At 36.9% G+C, this 23,585-nt stretch overlaps 1 protein-coding gene across 1 annotated transcript in view; it reads right to left on the reverse strand.

Annotated features, from left to right (window-relative positions):
- Positions 1–11,094: 11,094 nt before the first annotated feature.
- Positions 11,095–23,585, reverse strand: part of LOC149782327 (uncharacterized) — a 101,464-nt gene continuing 88,973 nt past the window's right edge. Inside the window, exons 9-11 of the mRNA XM_089935114.1 lie at positions 14,037–14,342; positions 12,377–12,817; positions 11,095–11,904 (exon numbers count right to left, since the gene is read on the reverse strand). Of these exons, the coding sequence (XP_089791240.1) occupies positions 11,708–11,904; positions 12,377–12,817; positions 14,037–14,342 (944 nt within the window). The 3' untranslated portion in view covers positions 11,095–11,707. The remainder of the gene's footprint in view (positions 11,905–12,376; positions 12,818–14,036; positions 14,343–23,585) is intronic.

Genomic DNA, 23,585 nt, shown 5'->3' on the forward strand with positions numbered 1-23,585 from the left:
ACTTAAAATAATTATTTAAAACTCGCCAAACTAAATCACTGAGTATCTCTGACCTAATTCAGTGATTTTCCTTAGTTATAAATTAACGGTTGTGTAGCATACTGGATATATATAACTCATTTTGGAATTATACTTTCCATGTTTCTTGGATTACTGATTGTAAGATTATTCTATATCCTATTCTTGAGACTGTCTAATCGTGGCAAAGTACACTCTACACCGCTCCTACCTGGTCTGCCCGTATCAGTCAGGTGAGTAATATAACATAGCCGATGAGTGACCCAAATTGACGATTATCCCTTTAAATGTGGAACATCTACAACTTGTGCATAGGACACTGACAAACCATTACCTTATGTGGTTATCAGGCCGTAAGTGAGATCATCATCATACGTGGGTTAGAATGCTCAGACAGACCAGCTATACTTATTTGGTCAATTACCGTTAATAGCGTAAAAGGTCACCCTTTCTTTTGTGTCCCTCTCTGTCTTTCTCTCTTGGTTGCCTTATTCTATTGAATGTGATAGTCAGTGTTCAATAATGGTGTGATAAAACTCCAGATCTATTTGGTCTGGAACTAGCAGTAGCAGGATGTCAGTTAGTGTAGGCTGGAAACGACATTTTTGCCTCAGTATTTTACTTCCGTGTGGTTTTGAACCCGCGGCAGTTGTATCTAAGAGCTAACTACGTTAGGCATGCGTTTTAGATGTATCGTCTTTGTGTGCTTACATTATTACAATAAATAAATTCGTACTCATGTTCTGCACACATGTTATGTTCATTGTGTACTTGCTATTACGCAACAATTATTATCTTCAATATTTATCAAACTATCGTCTTAAGAATCTTTGGTTCATGGCAAATAATGAATATGTATTAGGTGCATGGAAAATAACTCATTTGCACCATAGAGTAAGTATGGCGACAGACAGTCCAGGAATTTCCTCAACCTGTCTACGCAACAACACTCGCCTTTGAATCTTCTCCGCCAATACAGCTGTGTAGTTTATCGTATTCACTGTCATGAACAGAGTAATCTGATCCAGAGTTTCAAATGTTTTCCATTGTTTTTTTCTGAACAAGGCATTGCTTTTGCGTTTTAAAAATGTTCATTTGAAACTCTTCAGTTACCTCTGTAAGTGGACGAAAGAGAAATGTCCTCGTATTGAAGTAATGATGTGGTGGTGTACGTAAAAATATCACTCAATAGCCAGACTATTAACCTCCAAAGTATACTGAAGGAATTCATGGAATCTTCAGACTGTGACATAAAAGTGCCTAATGAACTTGCTTGTTTTACGCATTTATGACATATTTTCATACAGATATAAAACGTTTCCTGATGCAGATGCATTTGGCGGCTATTCATAAGTAAATCACGTAAATAAGACATGAATACATTCTTCGTGAAAAGAACGAAATTGTATTTAAAGCATCCAATTTTGATGGGTATTTCGTGTACTAGCCTTGTACAACCAACACATAAGAATGATATATACTTGGAAATGTATGTCAAATAGTGGATAAATTTAAAGTACTCTTGCATAACGCGTAAGCTGATGAGCTTGTAAACAACTACAGAGCAATTCTTAGCGAAAATGTAGTCACTTTGCACAGCATATTGTGTTAATGGGATTATAATCAGCATTATTATAATTAATTTGTGTACATCATTGAGTGATAGTGAAAATTGTTTACAGTTCTGTCGGGTACCAACGAATACTATTTTATATGATTAGTTTTTAATAGTCAATAGTCAATTGACAAAGGTTCAAAAAGTGTACAGAAAAATACATTGCAATATAGAGTATGATAACAATAAATAGTCAATATTAATGGAAGGAAGCGGTAAAGACAGATAAAGACGCAGGTGAAAGTATGAACTAGACGAACATACCGATGGAGAGAGACAGATGATGATGATGATGAATATGATGATGAAGATAATGATGATGATGAGACATAAACTTGATAGACTGATAAAATGAGAGCTTATTTAAATGACGTAAAAAGAGATTTGCACAGAACAAAGAATTAACAAAGAAGAAAGGAAGTACAGAGAAACTTGTTTCATAACATACATCGATCTATTACTATATTAAGACTAAACACTCGGATAACAATTGGAATGGTTCTTTTCATGCCATAGGAGGGTCAGAAACAACGGGTTTATCTTATTTAAAGTTGAGCATAAAATATTGCGGCAAATTATATTTTTTATGTTGTGTAGGAACGAAATCCATCATTTTTTTAGCGACGGATATTGAAAGTGGATTCATGTAAAGATGCCCGAAGAAATTAAAAATAACAGACTAAATTAGTTTCGGATGAGCGTTAACATTGTATACGACAAAATGTTTGATAGGAGGTTAGACGTTCACTTTATTTCAAAGAAACATGTGACGTGATACGTCAACGGAGGTAAAATATGATGATTTAAGCGATACAAGTGGCATCTGGGATTAACGTCAGCAATACTTCCGGGATTAAATGTGGCATTTACAAAACGAACTAATTCCTTCGCTTGGATAAAAGGACGTTTACTTGTCTTGAAAGACGATTTTTAAAAAAGTTACGGTAAAACAGGGCGGAATAAGGTAACTAGAAACTGAATTAAGAGAATTGTTGGAAGAGATGCATATCTAACAATATGTCCGTAATACTAATTAAAAGACCCTTTAAGAAAGGTCACCTAGCTCACACGAATATCAAATCGTGTGGAGAAAACAATTTCAGAAGCAAAATCGACAGACATAGAAGAGGACATGAAGAAGCTACTGCTTAAACATAGAAACGTTAAAATTATAAATAAAGCAAAATAATGAACACATAAACATGACTTAAAGAATAAGTTGGGCAACAAGCGAATATTAACGAGGTGACAAAATGGAACTCATCTCCAGAGGAGAGATTGCAAGTATTCAAGGAAAAGGGTGTAACAATAGCAGCAATTACTACAACGATACTTATGCTTGCATGAACTTTTCATTGACTCGTATGTTTATGGAGGTCGTTCTCTCTTCCCTTCCCCCTCGTGATAAAAACAGTTTGATATACGAGTTAACCTCTGTCAGTTTTTTCTGATACAGTTTTCCTACATCATACACGTTCTAGAAATTGGTAATCATTGAATAATTAAAATTTGTAGAACTATTATATATAGCCATCTATCTATTGTGATATCGCCATTTATTGTAAGTGAATTGTACATTCTGCTGGCTTTCAATATTCGTTCTGTCATTTCCATTTGACAAGTACACGGCATTTTCATTTTCATAATCGTCAAAATAGTTTAAACCGTATAAACATCATGATGTTTGTTGTGCAGAGATAGACCTGATCGGTAGAGATTCCCACAACATTTATCCCGTTTAGTCTCCCAGATTGAAGAAACACGGTCGCCCTGGATTGCCAGTCTGATATTGGTTTAAACCTACGTAGAAATATGTGGGTATCACTTTGCACTTAGCATAATTTTAAATGCAAACTCTTCGCACATTTTGAAATTAGGAGTTTTTCAAGTAACATTTGTCAAACAACCGAATAGATTGATCAAAACATTTGGGATATTTCCCCATAACTTCGAGTGGGCAGATGTGTGTTGATGATTGACGAGTGTTATTGTATTGATCAATTAGGTTTAATTAAGTGCCCGCCCATTTTCTGCTCTCCTTTTGAATCAAGCGGTTCCACGTTCTAGTATTTACAGTGATGCTAACATTTTTCACAATAGACGATTATTTTGTCTGAGTACCTGAAATAGTACCCATAATTCTTCATTTCCAGCTAATGTTGAACATTCCTGTCGTAGAACTACTTTCCATGAAACTGTTTTTCAATTTTTCTTTCTTTGAAATGTTTTCAAAATGTATCGTGTATGTTACATCCTGTTTTCTCTTAGTGACCGCGTTCTTTTGAAAACAAAACATAGTTCACTGTCAATATATATTTTGTAATTATCGCTATATTCTGCACATGCTTGCGTGTCTTCAATGTCTGCTTGCCACTGGCTATACATGTCAGTAGTTTATGCCCTTCTGAACTCACGTTTTTTTTTTTTTTTTTTGTCGAGTGCTTGTGCAATATCTTAATAGATAGTCAGATAGAAATTCTTCAAAATTCAGAATGATTCGTTTTCTGATTTTCCCGATGATTCTTTATCATAATAGAATAATATTTATGTAACTGTTGACAACTGTTTTTGAAGCCTATTGTGAAATTAATAAGACATCAGCTGATAGCTTCACATTTGATAAATTATATTTTGGTGCTATAAACATGCCATAAAGCCGTATGGCAGTGGCACTAACATCCTTTCGAAATTTGGAAGTTATTAATTTTTGGGTTCACAGTTATACCAATGTTCTTACTGTTTTTGTCTTAAGTTTTAATTCCTTTTGACTAATTAGGCATCTAGTGATATGCATCTTTTCCTGCATAAGCCATTGCACTGTCAACTATTCCCACCCCCAAAATTAGTATCGGTTTACTGTCTCTTGTCCTAATGTCGTTCCAGAACAGTACAAAACAGTTTCCCAAACTATAAGAGTAATTAGCTACCAGAAGCGTATTTATCTCGCAGGCTGACCGTGAGTTTGGATGGTGAGAAAGGTATTTATAAAGCCACATGTGAATATTTATGGTAACTGATATTAAATAAAAGAGCATATTTCCAATAGAGGTCTCACTTTAGAGTAGAGTGGTTTTAATATGACTTTTTTAATATCAATGAGTAAAAGAAATGTTGATGACTTTGTTGAGAATGTTATGATGTAAACGGAGCTATTTTTGTTGATAACTACAGATATGAGGACATACAAGAAATTCGTCCAGGAAGCACTGAAGATTTTGTAATGATTCCAGCAAAATATAGACAAAAGGTATCTAATGTTTAGGGCATTAGTATAAGAGATACAGAGTTGCCTCAATGACAGACAGAGAGAGAAAGAGACAGAGACAGAAAGACAAAGTGTACATAAATCATCGGCATTCATTGGCCCTCTCCAACGTTGCTTTCGTTCTTTCTTTGTATGGCGGATTCTGTCGTGAAAAGTGTTACAATTTGTATGGTGAGTGCAACGTCACACTTCACGCATCCTCTCTCTCCTCTAAACAATGGAATAAAAGCTAAATAGTATAACTTTTTACCACTGGGTTATATATATGGAAACATTTTTTTACATTAGAGGAAAATTTATTTCCAATTGTTCAGCTGTACGTAGCGGCAGTTGTAGAAACATCTTCATGGGATCATACCAAAATGACTATTCGTGATCACATTATGGGAAAGTATAGCCACTTCTAATATCTAAATGTATAGTAGTTGAATGAAGTATGTCCGAATTTAGTCTGGTTTCTGTCTACATTCGTCTGTGGACAAGCTGGAGTTTTATTTGTTAATATTTAGACTACGCTTCTGAACATAGTGGAATCGGTGCTACAGACATTAAATTCACCATACCCTCATACTCACTATCAACTAAACTATACCTTTAATTTTACTTTCTGTTGTTCTTGTCTTGCGGCTTTACATCATTTTTCTTAGCATAATCTATACACGGAGTAACGTCCCCATGTGTTGACATGTATTTAACCGGACGTATACTCTTTTCCACAATTCTCTCAGGGCAGTCGATCTGAAAATATGGCCGACAAAACGTTAGGTGCAAAAGAGAAATTTAAACAGTCCCAGTAAGCGGGGCAATTACATTTTCCCAAGATCGCAAACAATCGTAGAAGAGAATACCTACCAAGTATTTGGCATTTTTTTTTTGGTCCAGACAGAATCGCATATTGAGATACTGAACGTATTGACATGTAAAAAAATGAAACTGAATATACTATATGTAAAATGGACCGCCATTTTGATAAATGGAATATTAAATAGATAATTAGTGTATTAGTTCTAACCTATATTATCTAACAAACAAACACGGGAAAAAAGCTGAACAATGATACAAAGTCTTTATCATAACACCTCAATAAGATTCATTTCATTGATTCATTTTCCATAGACATCAATAATATTGTCAGAGAAAAAGAAATATTACATTTGTGAGCACTTGATGGCTCAGTAAATAACACGTTTATTACTGACTGAATTTGACGCAGACATTACGTAATAAATCTAATGTGCTTCCTCTCTACATGTCTTCACGATGAATGTCCGAAAAGCTGTATACCTGTAAAAGGCACCTTAATCAAACGTTGTAAAACAGGAACTACTTTGCCGCGAATAGAGGATTATTGGGGTAAGTGTAAGACGGTATCTATGTGGAATTTGAAATGTGTTGATCAAAGTCCACATACATTTCAGAAAGGACAGTTGTCATGTCAAATTGTTTTTAAAATGGTCCATTCTCGAAGTATTGAGTACGGTATCAGATGTTACGCATTTCTAAGGATGCTGGTCCTCTCAATGAAAATGTAATGGTCGAAGTCCATTAAATGTGTATCCCCATGTAATTTAAATGCTTACAATGAAAAATAATAAAGAAAACGTGGTCTAAATTAAACGATAATCCATGTGATTCATAAGTGAATTTAAAGATAATATACAATCCCAGTATTACTATTTTTACGTCTCTGTGATATTGAAATACGTAATCGAAAAGAGCGAAAACGAGCACGTTTGGTACAATTCAACAAATAATATATTTCCCTATAACACAAAGTGAATATTAAGAATAACTTGCGGCATCGCAATTTAAATCATAAATAATTTAAGAATCACTAACACATATAATAATGAATAAAGTTCTGAATAAACTTTAAAGGTATTCAAAATATTTGCAACGTTAACGGTATTGATGTGACAGTAATGGTCGGTAATCTCTAATGTACTAGTGTACCAAAGGCCTGTATTGTTATGATATATTTTTTATATTAAAAATCACATTATATAGTCTATGGTTTCCATGTTTGAATTCACTATCCCAACCTGTTAATATCTTTCTACAAGCATATTATAAGGCGCGTTGTATTTCCAGAGTAGACTGCCCATCACTGAATATTTTTCAACGGACATCAGTAAATACATCTACTAATTTCTGTACTAAACGTATATCTAAACGACATGATTATACATAATTTGCATTGATGAAATCGGTCACAAATTATATCTGGATTGAAAGATGTAAAAATTAATTTCGTTTTCTATTTGATGACGTCATAAGAGTTATAGTTTTATTATGCTGTTTAATGGTGTTAAATATATTTATATTTGAGTGCTTTGACTTACAAATAACCCATTTCCATTATAAACTATATCCTGATATTGGGATTATAATGAACTCATTCAAAGACATTCTGGATAATATCGTGATACGTCACGGCTGTCGGCAAATCAGCCATTTCAAGGGTATTGGTATATCAGGAATATTGGAATTCATTCGGAATGCTCTATACGTTTGGACTTGTGTTAGAAAGTGTGTATTATGTAGGATTTATTTCACGATGCTGTGAGTTCCGTTTAAATTTTCACTTTGTAATTTAGAGAATTTTTACATTTCGCATGTAAGAAGATAGGTGGTTTCACTTCTTTCTGTCACTTAGTTTAAACAACCATTTCAACACACAACACGTCTACAGCTAAACACCCGCTTTATGACTACATTCCAGACGTAAACATGTACTATCCATGCATGATCCAAGAATAGGATGTAACAGACGGGGGTGAAATAGACACATTTCAATAAAAATATGCTTTCTCACACGATGAAAGTACAAAGTGTTTATAAATACGGTACTAATCCCTCAAATAAAGTACACGATCAAACGCGAGGATATCAAATATATATATACACACTACTATACACTACCATACTTTCCACAAAACACAATATAACACAAAAGAGCGAAGTATTAATGGAAGTGTTTCTTTGTCACAAACATAAAGCAGAATTGTTTTGGTAACTAAGATTAGTATCGCTCTTTCCTAGATATTTTGATTACCTCAGAAACGGCTGTTGGGTCTTTGTTAACCATTAAAGTTAACATAAGTCGTATCGCTTGAAACTTGGCTCCACTGTGGTTCCGTCCAGTAAGGCCCCGATACATGTTTTCTTGCATGCCCGCATATTCTTTTGTTCTATAATGCTGTCTATGTCATCCTGATAATTGTCACTATGCATTAGCATACATGGGGTAGTTTGGATTATGCAGCACACCAGAAACGATGCCTGACTGGTAGAAAAGACCACTAATCGTTTGAGTTGTCTTGAGGCATTGAAAGAACATGGAGAATGCGCTATTACTAATAGCCAAATGCTAAAATGAATGTTATTCAAATAGCAAGAGAGCGCACGCATGACATTTTGGCTGAGTAATAGTTCATGAGACAAGTGCATTAGACGTCTATAAATAAAATAAACACAGGAGAAAGACACCTTCACGTGCCACAATTTATAAACTTTCCATCACTCTCGCAGCCACTGAGATGCAACAGCAGGAACGTCTACTACCAGGGCAGTCACAGCATATGCGTATGAGTTGAACATGGTCCTTCAAAGGACTCGGACATCTAAAGCTGATGATATCTAGTCGATTTTGTTTCAAAAACAAACAAACATATGTCTTTTTTAGGGCCACTCATAAACTACTCAGTGACTGCCTAATCACGTAAACATCAATCCATTTCCCCAAGATTTAATGGTGTTCGTGTATGTGTGTGTGTTCAAGAATCGTATTAACAGTTAAAAGGGCCAATACAAATATACAGAGTTATTTTTTCTTTTGAAGCTGAATTAATCTCAATGAAAATGTCAAAATACATCACAAAAGCCCATTTTCCCTATCTCTATTTTCAATTTCTTCACTGACGTGAGTTCTTCCTCTTCATTGTATCCCAGTTGTCTTGACGTCATGCATATGTTGACAGGTGTGTTTTCTTCTTATTTGTCCTGAGACCTCTCACCCTATCGCTACTCTTCCTTGTTCTATTTTTATAAGGACATTCGGAAGACTAGTGCCGTTTCTACTGACATTGATATTAGGTTTCTTTACCTTTACATCTATTTTCTTACCTCGTTACTTTGCAGGACTCGGAGCAGAAGGGTGATCTGTGACTCTTGATTCTCTTTCTTCAGAGTCTGAAACCTGAGTGAATTGTATATTCTTAGGGTGAGACAGTCTCTCTATATACAGTGAGCAAGTTTGGGTACAACTTACTCAAATGAAATAATGGAATCAAACTGAAACAAATATAAAAAACCAGCGTCAAATCAGAAGAAGTCGAGAGACTAACATAATGACTTTCGGTGACCGTTCATATGCTAACAAACATTTTAGCCCAAGTACATTCCAGTGATTTGGAAGATGATATGAATGAGCATGAACCAACACCCTCACCTTCTGTCACAAGAACAAGATAGCTCAGAAAGCCAACAATGAAACTCATTCAGTGGATCTAAAGATTATCTTCAAACTCGTGAAACGCAAAATGTGATTTCCAAAACGTTTAGCTCATTTGAATCAACAAGTGTGTAGTTGGCCTTTCTGAAGAGTATTCGTTATGTTCATGTGTATATAGTGATTAATGCATTTCATGAAGCAATTCATTTAATTTGTTTGTTAGTTGTTTGTTCCGCTGATAACTTTCAATCTTAACGCTTTTATAAAATATAATTCCCCGATCTATCTCTCGTTTGAACTATTTCAGTTTTCTACTAGCATACGGATTATTCCTTAGATCGGCCGTATGAGTGTATCTGCTTCTTGGTTTGTTCCAATCTTCACCATTGCTATCTCTACGCAATATCTTGAGTTTTGTCGTACATTGTTCGTGCTTAAAAGATATCAAGAATTGTTGAAAGTTTCTTAAATTTAATTTCATTTTATTTAATATCGTAAGCATCAAGGTTGTTCACTTCAAGACCACCAGCAAGATTTACAATCCGATATTTTTTTTTAATGCATTTGTTTATACACAGCATAGTGACCTTCAAATGCAGGAACCTTCGCTACTCTCGGACATTTGTCTTCTATTAAATAATAAAGAAATCACATCAAGATAAGGAAGGCTGTTAAAGCGGGACAAGGATTTCTCCGTAAGGGCGACGACACTGCTTGATTTTGCACGACAAAAAAAGTCACAGGTATCTAGCAAATGAAAAATACGAAATGGAATTCAAAATTTTAATTGAGAATGGAAAGTACAAAGAGATAAACGTTATAAATATGACTCGGTACACGTCATATGAGACAGAATAGAACAAAAATTGTAACAAATATGCAGTTTCTCAAAATGCTACCACTGCTGAAATGTGTAAGTCATTGTCGGATGTTTTAATGTGCAGTGTGACATTTGTGATAAGCATATTGCTTCAAATCCACAACTAATACAGTTTATAAACTGAACTGAAAGATTACTAACTTGTATCAAAGTGACTTACATACTACAATGAAATAAATTCATTTAGGCTACGCATATCTCAATCTGCAATGAGTGCTAGGTTGATAACATTTTTAAAAAAAATTCATTAGAAGACAACCGAACAAAGTGATCGGAAAAGACATGTCGAAGATTGTGCAGAAATGCTTGACAAAATATTTGACAAAAGGATATATACTGGTCACTTTCTTCTTGCTGCGTTTGTGCCTTTAGTAAAAAAAAAAAAACTAGTTGCAACAGTTATCTATAGAGCAGTAGCCGATTACAATGTCATAAATGTGTTCATAGAACTTAGGCTAGACACAAGTAAAGATCTCGCCACCAATGGAATAACAATCTTTGATGATTGAACATTTTCTCGTGTGCTTTTTCTCTTTATTATGTTAAAGTGGGCATTATGACCAACAACAAACAAGTCCAAACGCTTGAACAGAATGAAGCGTAGAGTGTAATATATGACTATGTTTTATTCGTTGCGATGTGTATACGTGAACATGTTTCCCTCTTACGTCGATATGTTGAACACTTTATAGTTGGAAAACGTCAAGAAACATGAGTTTATCCTCGTCCAATGGGGGCAAAACTGAAAACGTAGTAACACTGGTATTGCCAGAGATTAATTCTGCAGCATGAATGCTGTGAGTTTACACGATGATTTGACTAATAAATTTATTCAAAGTACTGACAAATAACTCAAAGCAAGGCAGGTTCACATATGGTTTACTTTCTCGAGAATAAAATATTTTCAAATTTGAACGTATACTAATTTTTTCTGTAATTTTGAACGCATCGATTGAATTATGTCCACGTTATGCGCTTCAGAGAACAATAACATAGCTTTCATAGCACCGATCATATGGCCAATGCGGAATATGTTTTACGTTTTCAAAATGTATGTGTTACTGGTGGAAATTCAATCAATGTGAAAAATCGGACCTGATGCTTGGCATATACATTTTCATGCTTCTAATCCCACAGCAATAAAATCCTGGCATAAAGAAGCGTCAGCTACATTTATATGCCATGTTAATGGTTTGTCATGTTGTAGCCGTCTCAAGACCCAAAACTATTTCAACTTCAGACTGCCCAAACAACACTCAACATCTATCCGAAGGACACATGGTCGGCAAAACTCATCAAAAGTTGTTTATGCTGCGACAATAGGTCCACCTTGTCAAAGATAATATGATACAATAATGGACGTACAGAGAAAACGAGGAAAGAATAAAATTAATCACTCTATATATGGTGACAACGTGATATAGGAAATCCAGACGCAGTCGTTTATACTGAACCTATAGAACAAAATGTTCGCGATCATGCTTTGTCATGTCTCCGAATAGCGCGGATGTAGAAAGGTTTAGGTGCATGAGTGCCACCAAAAGTCCCGTCCACATCCTTAATATCAAGTATCTGTTCTTCTGGTGGCATCAGCTCAAAACGCTGGACAACAGCGCTGATGAAAAGAAGTAGCTCCATTCTTGCCAACGACTCCCCAAGACAGTTTCTTCTCCCTAGAAATTGATAAAGTTTTAAAAGGATTATTGATAAAATGCATGCTGTTCAACGCAAAAACGTTAATGTAGACAGTGTAGAATCTGATCTGCTTGCTCAGAAAAACGACTAAAGCATTTTGCAGAAAAACGTCCAACACATGCACATAAAGATACACAACAAAGCAAAGATTCCTGCAATATAAATGTGTCCTTTAAAAACAGAGTTTTCTCAAACTAGTTTTTAAGTTCTTTGTTTTACCTTGAGTATTATTAAAGATATATAAAGGTTTATACCCAAGATTGATGACGGTCGTTATTTTGACCATTTGGAAGGATCGATTTGTTATCGTTCTTCAGCTATGATTAGTACTACAATTAATTTTGATTGCAAAGATATAATATAGGCGTTTTAATATGTAATCAAATGGTTCGATGACATGACACAACATGGGATGATCCAGACTTTAAAAAAGCATAAATCAAGCCTTACCAGTGAAGAACGGAGTAAATTCATCTGGTTTTAACAGAGTTCCCTTGTCACTGACGAACCTCTCAGGTCTGAAGTTCTCAGGGTCACCCCAAATTTTAGGGTCCGACAAAACCGAGTGTATGTCCGGTAAAAGTTTCATTCCTTTGGGAATGTCGTAGTCCCGAAAGGAAACATCCGTCACAGGAGCATGAGAAACGCTTATAATAACAATGCTGCTCATTCGCAACACTTCCATTATGAAAGCCTCGGTGTAAACCAGGTTCTGCTTATCCTGCATTGATGGAAGTCTTTCCATTCCAACGCTTGCTTTGATTTCCTCAAAGATCCGACTTTGGATATCGGGTCTTTTTGCCAGATAGAATGAAGCCCATGTGACTGTGATTGCTGTAGTCTCCGTTCCCGCAAGAAATAGATCCATTACTATAGCCGCTAAATATTCCTCTGCAAGACAAAAATAAAAAGAAAGTATATCCCCTCTTACAAGTAATTTTTATTTGTCAGAAATTACTCATCTTTTACCAAAGACACGCTGTCCCGAAAGTATTGGAACGGTCTGGTCTTTTGTTATATGTATTTTCATAAATTTACAACTTATAAAATTCTGATAGTGTATGGAAGAATTTTCACACATAAATCCTTGTCTAAATCAATACGTTGAGAGGTCGGCTTATTTATAAAGGAATTATTTCGCTGTTTCAAACTTAAACTGCACCGACAGGTGAGATAGGCTGTCAGATACGTGTATTGGTATGGGCCCCTCTGCGCCCTCCACCAATGGTTAAGGTGGCAAGCATTTATGGAACCTTTCAGTCCGAAAGATTTAAAGAATTGTATGTATTCTGTGTCTTACCGAAAAAATCAAAATTAATTTAGAAAATTTTAACATTATTTCTGTGATTAATGATCTAGCTGCTCTTCAGAATCATATGTTGATTCATAAGGCTCGTACTTCCATGGGTGCTTTTCGATGCCTTGTTGCTTTACTTAGTGATCCTTACCAGGAGTCAACTTAATTCCTCTGTATGCTATATGCATGCTGCTATAAGGCATTGATTGTAGTTATATCCCTTGTGAACATGTAAGGACTGACTTAAAAGAAAGGGTCAAATTAGAATAAGATTCGCCTTCATTATTTTATTTGGAGACCTATCTACAAAAGGTAACATTTAATCTTGCTAGAGGGGCCCATGATCCAAATGTTGTAGTGACTGATAGCTATTCAGCAAGCTCCCTAATGGTTTCGGCCCTATCTGGTTCCACTACAGAGGTCGATCACTTCGTCCGTATGACTGTTATCCCTATCTAAATATGATATTTTGCTATAATAGACAAAAAAGAATATAGGCGTAGGTTCCATACACTTCAACAACTGGTCAGCGCCTGTTATAACAGGCTGGAGATCTCGACCCATAACGGATCGTAACAAAGTCGACCCATCACAGATTCCGCTCATACAAATTAAATAATGAAATCTGCACGTAACATACTTGGCCCATTACCTAGTCAGCTCACAACAAACTCTGCCTTACATAAAGGGTATTGTTCCTACTAAGAAGTACACCTGCTCGTATGGGACAAAGGTTATTAGTTTATTCTATTATTTTCCCTTTCTTAATATTGACAATAACAGTTTTAAATTGACGATTAAATATATTCTTACTTGTAAAAATATTATTTTTTCCGTCGCTCTGTTTCTTCATTTCTGATATAAAAGCATCGATAAAATCATCGATATTTCCTTCATCGAATTTGTTCATGTGTTCCTCAATGAGTTCATTCACAAAATCTTTGACCACTTGTATTTTTCGACTTATGTTTTTGATCCCCAAAAAATCGCCTGGGACGAATCTTAATACAGGCATGAACATAACTGGAGATCCAACTGAGACGTAATGTAGAAAAGGAATTGAATCCATCCATAAGTGTTTTAAACCTAGGATCATCGTGGCTGAAATGGCCACCGAAAACGAGATGCGAAATCACATTTCCGACACTTGTCTGAATAGGGGCCATCATTTGGAACGGCGTTTCGTTAAATCCTTCTATTTCAGAGAGAAAGAGCTTCACTTCCGTTTGAATTTTATCTTCAAGTTTGGACTTTCCAAGTCCGTAATTTCTAAGTGTCACTAAAATGAATTTCCTTTGGTTCTTCCATAGGTCTCCAGAAACTGATGTGATACCTGTAAAAAATAATTATGCAATAACTAATGTTTGAGCTTTTCTTTGATAAACAAATTATATATGCTTGAACAGACGACAACCATATCGGACAAAGCGAAATATTCCGTCTCCTCTGGTTTCCTCCCGTTGGTTTAAAATAAACAAACATGTTGTTTTACTGCTTACATTAACTGAAAATTATCTGAATATTTTGTTAATTTTATCAAAGCTGGATAGTAATCTCAATATATTGAAGAATTACCACAATTACCCCAAATAACTCATATTAAAAAGAGTTAAATGCTATTTATAGGATATTCATAAGAAGCCATTAGATATGAATGAAATGTTTAAACAAATAAAGAAGCAAATAAAGAAAGACAGAACATTAACAAATTCTGGTTAACTTAAGTACTTTGGATGTGAAATATTTGTTTCAACACGAAGTATCCAGGCTTCATATTTTTTTTGGTACTTTATTGCTTTCCTAAGGACGTAAGAAAGTATTCTCGCCTTTATTTACTTATAACTTTACTTCTAAATTTACATTTACCGCCTATATTCGCTTATAGATCGGGCCTAACCTCACACTTCTCAGACCCAGACCTGCCGTCAAATATTGCGCCAACAGAGAGGGATCTGTGCACTTTTTAGAAGTGCAAGATGAAGAAGCAACATAGATCCTTATATACCGGTGCGTTATGTGATGGCAGTTCGGGACCTGGGCTATTTGCAGTTTGTCCGATTTATATGCGAGCACATACGGTAATATATGCTGAATACTTTTCAGTATCTCTTCGTACAGAAATGACACAATAACGTGAAAGGTCAGCATAAACATTGGGATTTATTATTCGCTTCATGATATTTCTGGAAAATGTAATACAAAAGTCACATCAATATTTTAAACATGTATATAATATATCTTAATTAATTACTGCTGTTTCATACAAGATGTCATGTGATGTGATTTTGATTTTTAACGAAACTTTAACAATTTTTCAGTCATATCGCTAAGATGTCTGCAGTGTGGCAGTTTATAGTGATGTCTAGCACTGGGGCATCATGCCGCAGACATGTAGCATGATGTCCCACCCAGTCACATTATCCTGACACCAGGCCGACCAGTCCTAACACTAACCTCTTAATGCTGAACGCCAAGCGAGGCAGCTGTTAGTATCATTTTTTAAGTATCTGGTTTGACTCGGCCGGGGATCGAACCCACGACCTCCCGCATCCGAGGCGGACGCTCTAACCACTAGGCCACCGGAGCGGTCTTCATACAAGATCAATGGCCCATCATTTCTTCGTTATAAACACATTCAATTTTATTGCTGATCTGGAAACGATGAGCATGGCCAATCCATTTTTCCACCTCGCATACCCAAACCTGAAGTTTTTAGGAATTTCACCGACGTATACATCGATATTTTTCAATTTACAGAATCGAACAAGCTAGTTTCTTTTGAATTTCATTTATACTTTATACTGTACATGTTAAACATAGGGAAAGCACAAAGGAGGGGGTACATAATAAATACAAAACCCATAATCGATGTGATACTTCTTGGTGTAAGGGGCTGTAAGTATATCTACATTATGTATATTGTGTTTACTCCGTCGACTCGAAACAAAGCACGCATGTTGTTTTCTGTATTTTGTTCACATAATAGAAGATAGCCAAGTGAGAAATTACACTTTAACGTAATAAAAGGTGATAGCGTTGAATCCGATGCATGCTATTGTATTTTAAAATCACTTCAGTACATCATATTGCAGGTTTATTAAATAAATATTGTTTTGAATCTTCGTTCGATATAAATACATTTGTGCTATTTTCGAACGAAATTGATGAAATTTGTCGAATAATGGATAGCTTTTCTTTCCAAAACTCAATCGTCGAATACTTTCTATTTTTCCTGTCAAATCTTCAAAATGCTTTATGTGCGTTGATCTCAAATGGTTACATAGCCAAAATTTGTTGCTCGCCAAGACTCCCAAAAGGTATAGAAAATTACTCTTATTTTTTCTTTTAATAAAATCCACTTTTCATATATGTACAATGCTGACATGAAACCTTATGCATCACTGAGTAAAAGCTTTTAATTCGGGTTACAAACAAAAATGGTACATGGAGATTTCTTATATGTTTAGGCACTGTTGCATTATTTCTATCTGCATTAGTCTCCAGGCCCTTTAAAAATGTTAAGATTTCCTCGTGACCTAATGATTCTCAAAAGGATATATTGGAAATCGTACGTTTTCCGCGTAAAAAAGAATGTAAAATGAATCTGACCTGTACAAAGAATCTGCGGGCACAACATGGGTATGATTCTGTCTCTCTTAATAATGTAAACATACGCAGCCGTGTGGTCTAATCGTTAAGTCCAGGTTGCCGATCTTTAAATCCTACATGGGTCCGATATCATGCATACATTAAGTCTTATCTTATTGAAGAACTGAATACCAATATCCATGACATGAAGAAGGAACTATATATATATATATATATATATATATATATATATATATATATATATATATATATATATATATATATATATATATATATATATATATATATATATACTAGTATCTAACTGGTTTTGCACTGTTCGTTGTCAGTTTATTATATTTCAATCTCTGACACACGAGATCCCTTGCTGGATCCAGTGCACTGGTAAGGATTGTAGTTCGCCGTGTATTTTGTATTCTTGATATATGTATATATATATATATATATATATATATATATATATATATATATATATATATATATATATATATATATATATATATATATATATATATATATATATATATATATATATATGAAGAAAGAGAGAGAAAGAGAGAGAGAGAGAGAGAGTGAGAGATAAATATACACCATTTAGGACGAAAAGTGCTAACCCTGGATTATACAGGTAGGTGCTTGATAATACTATTGTACATGTAGGCAATCAACACCAATTATTTCACTAACGGGGTTACATTTTAGAATTTGTTTCTACATACCTTGAAGTTGCAGGTATTCACTTTATTTGGATTGGTTTTCATCCATATTCCTTTGGAAGGTCATTATTGAGACGCCTCGATAGGTGCATACGGGAAACGCTATGTTAAATTACGTCGACATTTCCGGGCGAAATTAACCAGAACGTGTTATCTAGTACAATCAGGATTGAAAGTCGCGCGCAGTGATGTCAGTAGTTACTGGGGGCGATATAGTGACACTGAGACATAATTAGAATACGAACTGAGGCGATACAGGGACAATATTTATAGAGACAATGAGACTTAGCATTCAAATATACCCTCGGGCGAGATAGGGACAAGATGCATAGGGACAACGGGAATTGAACATTGGGAATTTTAACATGGATGGGACAATAGAAGGACCAAATTGTATTTTATTGGGCAATAAAATGGGCCTGAAAAGTGCCTTTGCTTTTTCTGTTTACATCATGCCATTAACAAAGAGGGCGTCGCATATGTCTTTTTCTCTTCCTCAAACTTCTTCTGACTTTTTGACCGTAATGAGGACTCGCGTCAGACAACCTTGTCTCTCGACATGAATTATTTTCCAAATGCTCGTATAAGTGATCTGAATGAGTGTCCATGATGATTTTGCATACATGGGTAAGTCGGTGCAGAACAGCATCGACGATACAAGGGTAGATGATTCAGCATAAGTCAACATGTTGTGACGAGAAAAGGTGAAGGAAATGAAGTGAACTGCGATCATTTATAGTGGAAGAGCGGATCGAAACAGATTGAGTTCTTTAACCAATCCTAACACGCATTGCAAGGTAGAGTTACAGTGAGGAGTCTGTCTTCCAATCCTAAGAGAGCTGACTTTTTCGTCACATTCTCTATATAGGTGCGCTAGCATCTGTGCGCAGAGAATCAATGCGACATAGCTTTCAAACATGACGGTAATTAAGAAGACGATGGATTGGGTACGCCGGCCGTGGAGACGAGAAGCGATGGCATTGCAGTAGCTACCAAAGTCAACACAAACATACTTCCAGAAGAGACAGATTTTAATTGTCATTTAGTTTATATTCTCTCTTTTTCACATGAATTGGTTTGGGTATTAGCACCTTCACGACCTTCTCCTTTCTTACTACACGGGAATGATTTGAAACAGAGACAGAAAGAAGAATCTGAAAAATTGTACAGTAGCAGACATAAGCAGAAAAAGCTTTTCTCCTTCATTATAAATAGCGAGAAGAAGTAGCTGAAAGAGCGTAACGACAAGAAGGAGAATCATCATTGGAGAAACAAGTCTAAGAGAGAAGGAGAACAGTGATAGTCAAACGGTGACGTTACTCTTAGACATGTTGGCATAGTCCAACACCGCCACAAGTAAAGCATTTAAAGTACTAACACATTCGAGAGACGGAGAAGTGCTCATCTAGAAAATTTTAGAACCTCGGCCTACACGTAGCGGTGAAGTTTAAAGATTTCAAATCCTACGCATCGCTGCAGAAAATAGAAGAGGTTATAACCAAGGTGTGGGCTTCTTTGTTAACCACTTTGAAACAGCAACCTGAAGCCATAGGGGACGATCGCTTGAGAATTCCTTTTCATCACGACAGTTTGAAGTCTTCCGTTAGGATCGAGTTTAGCAGCTCAGCAGAATTAACACCTTCCAAAGTCAAGGACAAGATTCAACACGTGCAACAATCACCGATGGAAAAGCGACACTGTTAATGACCCACGTGTCTCTTCCCAAAAAACCGGACAGCATAAAAAAGTGTTATTGGTGGACGACCTTCGCAGCATCAAGCATAGCCTTGTTCAAATTAACAACACTCAAGACCGGATGTGTGTACCCTGTGCCATCGTGGTTCGACGAACGTATGCTGACCAGAACGACACGGCAGAATGGAAAATATATAGAAGAACATTCGAGATTAAAAAGAGCCAAACAACAAAGAGAGACAAAAGTCCTTTTACATCTAGCGGGACAATCCAAAGACACACCCGGTGGCATTCTTGAAAGGTAAAAATGGCAAGACCTCTTGGCTCCAAGTTAAACGTTGAAGGTGCACCATCAAGAAGTGCGGTGGCCCTCTGTTGTTTCGAAGCAGCAGTTTCACGATGAACGTTTCGGTGCCGTAACCCGTATCACCGCATTCCTGGGATACAGCTATTATTGTGTAAAATGTGACTATGACTATAACAATCGAGACCAACACAAGCACTGAGGATCGAAATGTTCATGATAGTTTGCCTCACAATCCTGTCTGGACGAACGAAATGAACGAGTGCTTTGCACTGCTTGTCTGCGTACTTTTATCAGTCCTGCCTGTTACAAAGAACGTCTAAAGACACAAGGTTCACAGAAGAATAGTGCTTGTCAATTTTTGAGATTGTGCCCTACTTGTGGACAAGGCATACGTACCAACAGTGCTACATCAAAACATACCATTGCAAACAAGAGGAAGATAATGACAACAAGGGAATTTCATCTTTTTCGATTTCGAATGCATGTAAGAGACTGGCATTCACATTCCTAATTTCTGTGTGGCCCATCGAAGTACGAGAAGTGCATACAAGAGTCTTTCTCTGGTCATTTCCCTCACTGCAGCAATATTCATGGAGGACATGGAGGACGTAAAAAAATGTTTCGGGGACCTAACATACTAGTCGATTTTTCCCGGTGGATCTTAGACCCTATCGACAAGATGTGGAGCCAAGAGGACATCGAACATTATGGAGATAGCCTTCTCCATGTCACGGTAATGGCTCACAATTTATCGGGATATGATGGACAATTTATTTTGAGATACTATAAGGACCAACGTACCGAACGTCCTAAAGTGACTTTGAACGGAGCCAAAAACCGTTTGGAATGACAGAAATAGCCAAAGGCTGTTTCCGCACTTTGTTCGTGATAGATCAAACCGAAGCCATTTAACACACTGTTCTACCCCATTTACCCGAGGCTCACTACTATGACCCCGACAACAATGGCACCGAAGAACGAGAAGCCTTCTACGCTTGGTACTAAATTCACGCCTCGGACCCCATCGGATTTCAGGATGAAATGTGAAAGTAATGTTGTTCCGACGTACAGATTTTTCGGCGTTGCTGTGGAAAAGATCGAGAACTGTTCATTGAACACGGATGAATCGATCCTTTGAAAGAAGCCAGCACCATTGCCAAAGCATGTTCCTTAGTGTACCGCCAACGATTCATGCCCAAAAATACCATGGCTGTCATAATCCCCAAACGACGAACTTTGTCAAAAATCAGTACTCGTTCAGAGCCCTATGATGGGTACATTACTTGTGCCACAAGGAAGGAAAACAAATTGATTTGACATGCCCGCAACACATCAGGCAAAACACCATCGGAAGGTATTCGATGTAAGGATGGGACAAGTAAAACCCCAAGGTTTTGTATGAGTTTCACGAATGCTTTTTTCACGGATGTCCTTTTTGCTACTTTCAACGTGACACTAAAAACCAGTTTTTACAACGTACCATGAAAGACTCGTACAAGGCCACTTGTCTGCGGTGCATGAAATTAGAACTGCAAGGATACCAAGTGGTGGAAATGTGGGAACACGGTACGATCACCGTTTGAAAACTGATCCCGAGTTTAAACGCATAGGATAATTACAGGTTGGTGGACCCACTGAACCCGAGGGACAGTTTGTACGGTGGACGGACACATGCGGCCTCTTAGCTGTACCAAGTCGAAGGGAAGAAAGGATAAAAAATCATATACTTGGACTTGTGTTCATTGTATCCTTACGTGAGCAAATATTGTCACCTTTCCGCAGGGCACCCACAATTGCGACCGAATCACACTGACCTCGACAACATTCGCCAATACGAAGGATTGATCAAGTGCAAAGTCTTGCACCCTCTGACTTCTACCATACAATTTTACCTCACGATTGCAAACGAAAACTGATGTTTCCCTTGTTCCATACATGTGACAAAGCGTGCAAACAATACCGACCTCAACAGAACACCCAGGAAGAACGCTCCTTGACGGGAACATGTGTCAGCGTGGAATTGTTCAAAGATTTGTATTTGGGATACAAAATGTTAGAAGAGTACAAAATTTACTGCTTTCCCAAGTCAGAACTATAACACAAGGGCGACGAGACTCAGAAAGGCATTTTCGCAGACTACGTGGATTCCTTTTTTATACTGGCGGCACTCTCACAAAACAGAAAAGAAATTCAGAGCTAAATACTGGGAGCAGGAAGGCATCACTTTAGCCCACGTGGAGGAAAACGAAGGACGGCGATCGTTTGCCAAAGTGATGTTAAATTACTTATGGGGAAATCTGGCACAATGACCAAAGACGGAGTATTTGACAAAACCTTCCCGCTACTTCCAGATGATTCACGACAAAACCAAATACATAAAACACGTGGATGTCCTTCGTGAGGACTTGATGTTAGACAATAAAGAAGAAGAACTCGACTTTTTAGAAGCCGACGATTTTGGAAATGTCATCATTGCGGCTTAAGTGACAGCACATACTCGCTTAATATTGTACAAAGGTTTATAACTTAGGAGATCGCGGCCTTGTGTTGTGACACGGACAATTGCATCTACATCGATCGCATGGGTCAATGTCACCCTGACATCGAATGAGACCGTTTAGGTTCCTGGCCGGGCGAGCACCTTGATAACATGATTCTAAGTTTTGCAAGTAGCGGTCCTAAAAATTACGGTTACAATTACCGGGAACCAAAAGGAAAAGTGCACAGAGAGAGCAAATGTGAAAGGATTGACTCTCAATTATGGCACCATTCGTGTGGTGAACTTTAACGCGTTGAAAGAAGCCTTGCAGTCTGGAGAGGATGAAAACTTTAAAGTGACCACCTACGAACCGCACAAGATTGTACGTGTTTACCCACACATGTATCGAATCGTGTACCATAAAGGAGTGCGGCTTCCCAACCACTTTACTTTGCCATACGGACACGGCGATATTGGTCGGCGTATAAAGGTGAAAACTTTGAAGAAAGGTTGTACATTGTGAATAGAAACTTCAGGTGAGAAAGATAAATACTTTTAAACAGATATCATTCAAGCTGGATGACTCTCAAGTTGAATGCGATGCTGTGCCTTGTGATGAGAGCGATGCCAAACGCTGTAACAGCAGCGATTCAGTACCACCTAATGGGAGTTTTGCTACGACTACTTCAGCAGGACATCATGGCGACTTTGCTATGACTACTACTACCACTATACCTACCATGGAAAGTGATGCTGTGCGTTTCAATCCTGATGGATACGAAAGAGATGTCACTCGTTACTGAACATTTTACTGGTTTTTAATTTGGATGTCATCCTCCACGTGAAACCATGAGCCTACCACCCTACGGATGTCATCCAAAAAGGAGTAAACTCCTGCGGATTTCACCGTATCCTCATTTAAATGAGGCCGTGAAAGACAAGCATTAGTTCCCTATGCGTTTGCCTGAATATTGCAACTTTGAAAGTTGTTTTCGAACGTTCCAAAGAAAATGACCTAACTATCTGGGAGGACCTACCTCCTAAGAATTAGCCAGAGCCGGATTTCTCTACTTGGGCAAAGAAGATCAATTCCAGTGCTTCAGTAGCGGTGTGTCACATCACGAGCGGGGACAGAAATATTCGGCCTACCTGGAACATGCTCAATGGTCTCCGGATTGTCACTATCTACTTTTAGTGCAACAACCTCAGTAATCTGTGGATGGATACTTAACAAGTGAACATTCGTTATTTGACTGTGGAGATGAGATAACGAATTTAACGAATGCCGGTGAAAATTCAAATGAAACGCAATGAACAATTGCATCAGTAACGTCACCGAAGTTTAAATCACTGGTACGTGAATGATCTACGAGGACTGATTCAGATGAAAGTGTTCCAATGGTCAGACTCTCTTAAACTGGACGTGGGCGAGAAGGATTGGTTTGTTGTTACTCATTTTTTACACTATAAGGTAGACATACTGAACGAATTTCAGAAGAAGAGTTAGAGGATTACCAAAATCGTTTACACGATAGAAACTTAGTTTAACAGGTACA

Source organism: Sinohyriopsis cumingii, chromosome 15 (genome assembly GCF_028554795.1).
Source record: "Sinohyriopsis cumingii isolate HCF-2022 chromosome 15, ASM2855479v2, whole genome shotgun sequence".
NCBI lineage: Eukaryota > Metazoa > Mollusca > Bivalvia > Unionida > Unionidae > Sinohyriopsis > Sinohyriopsis cumingii.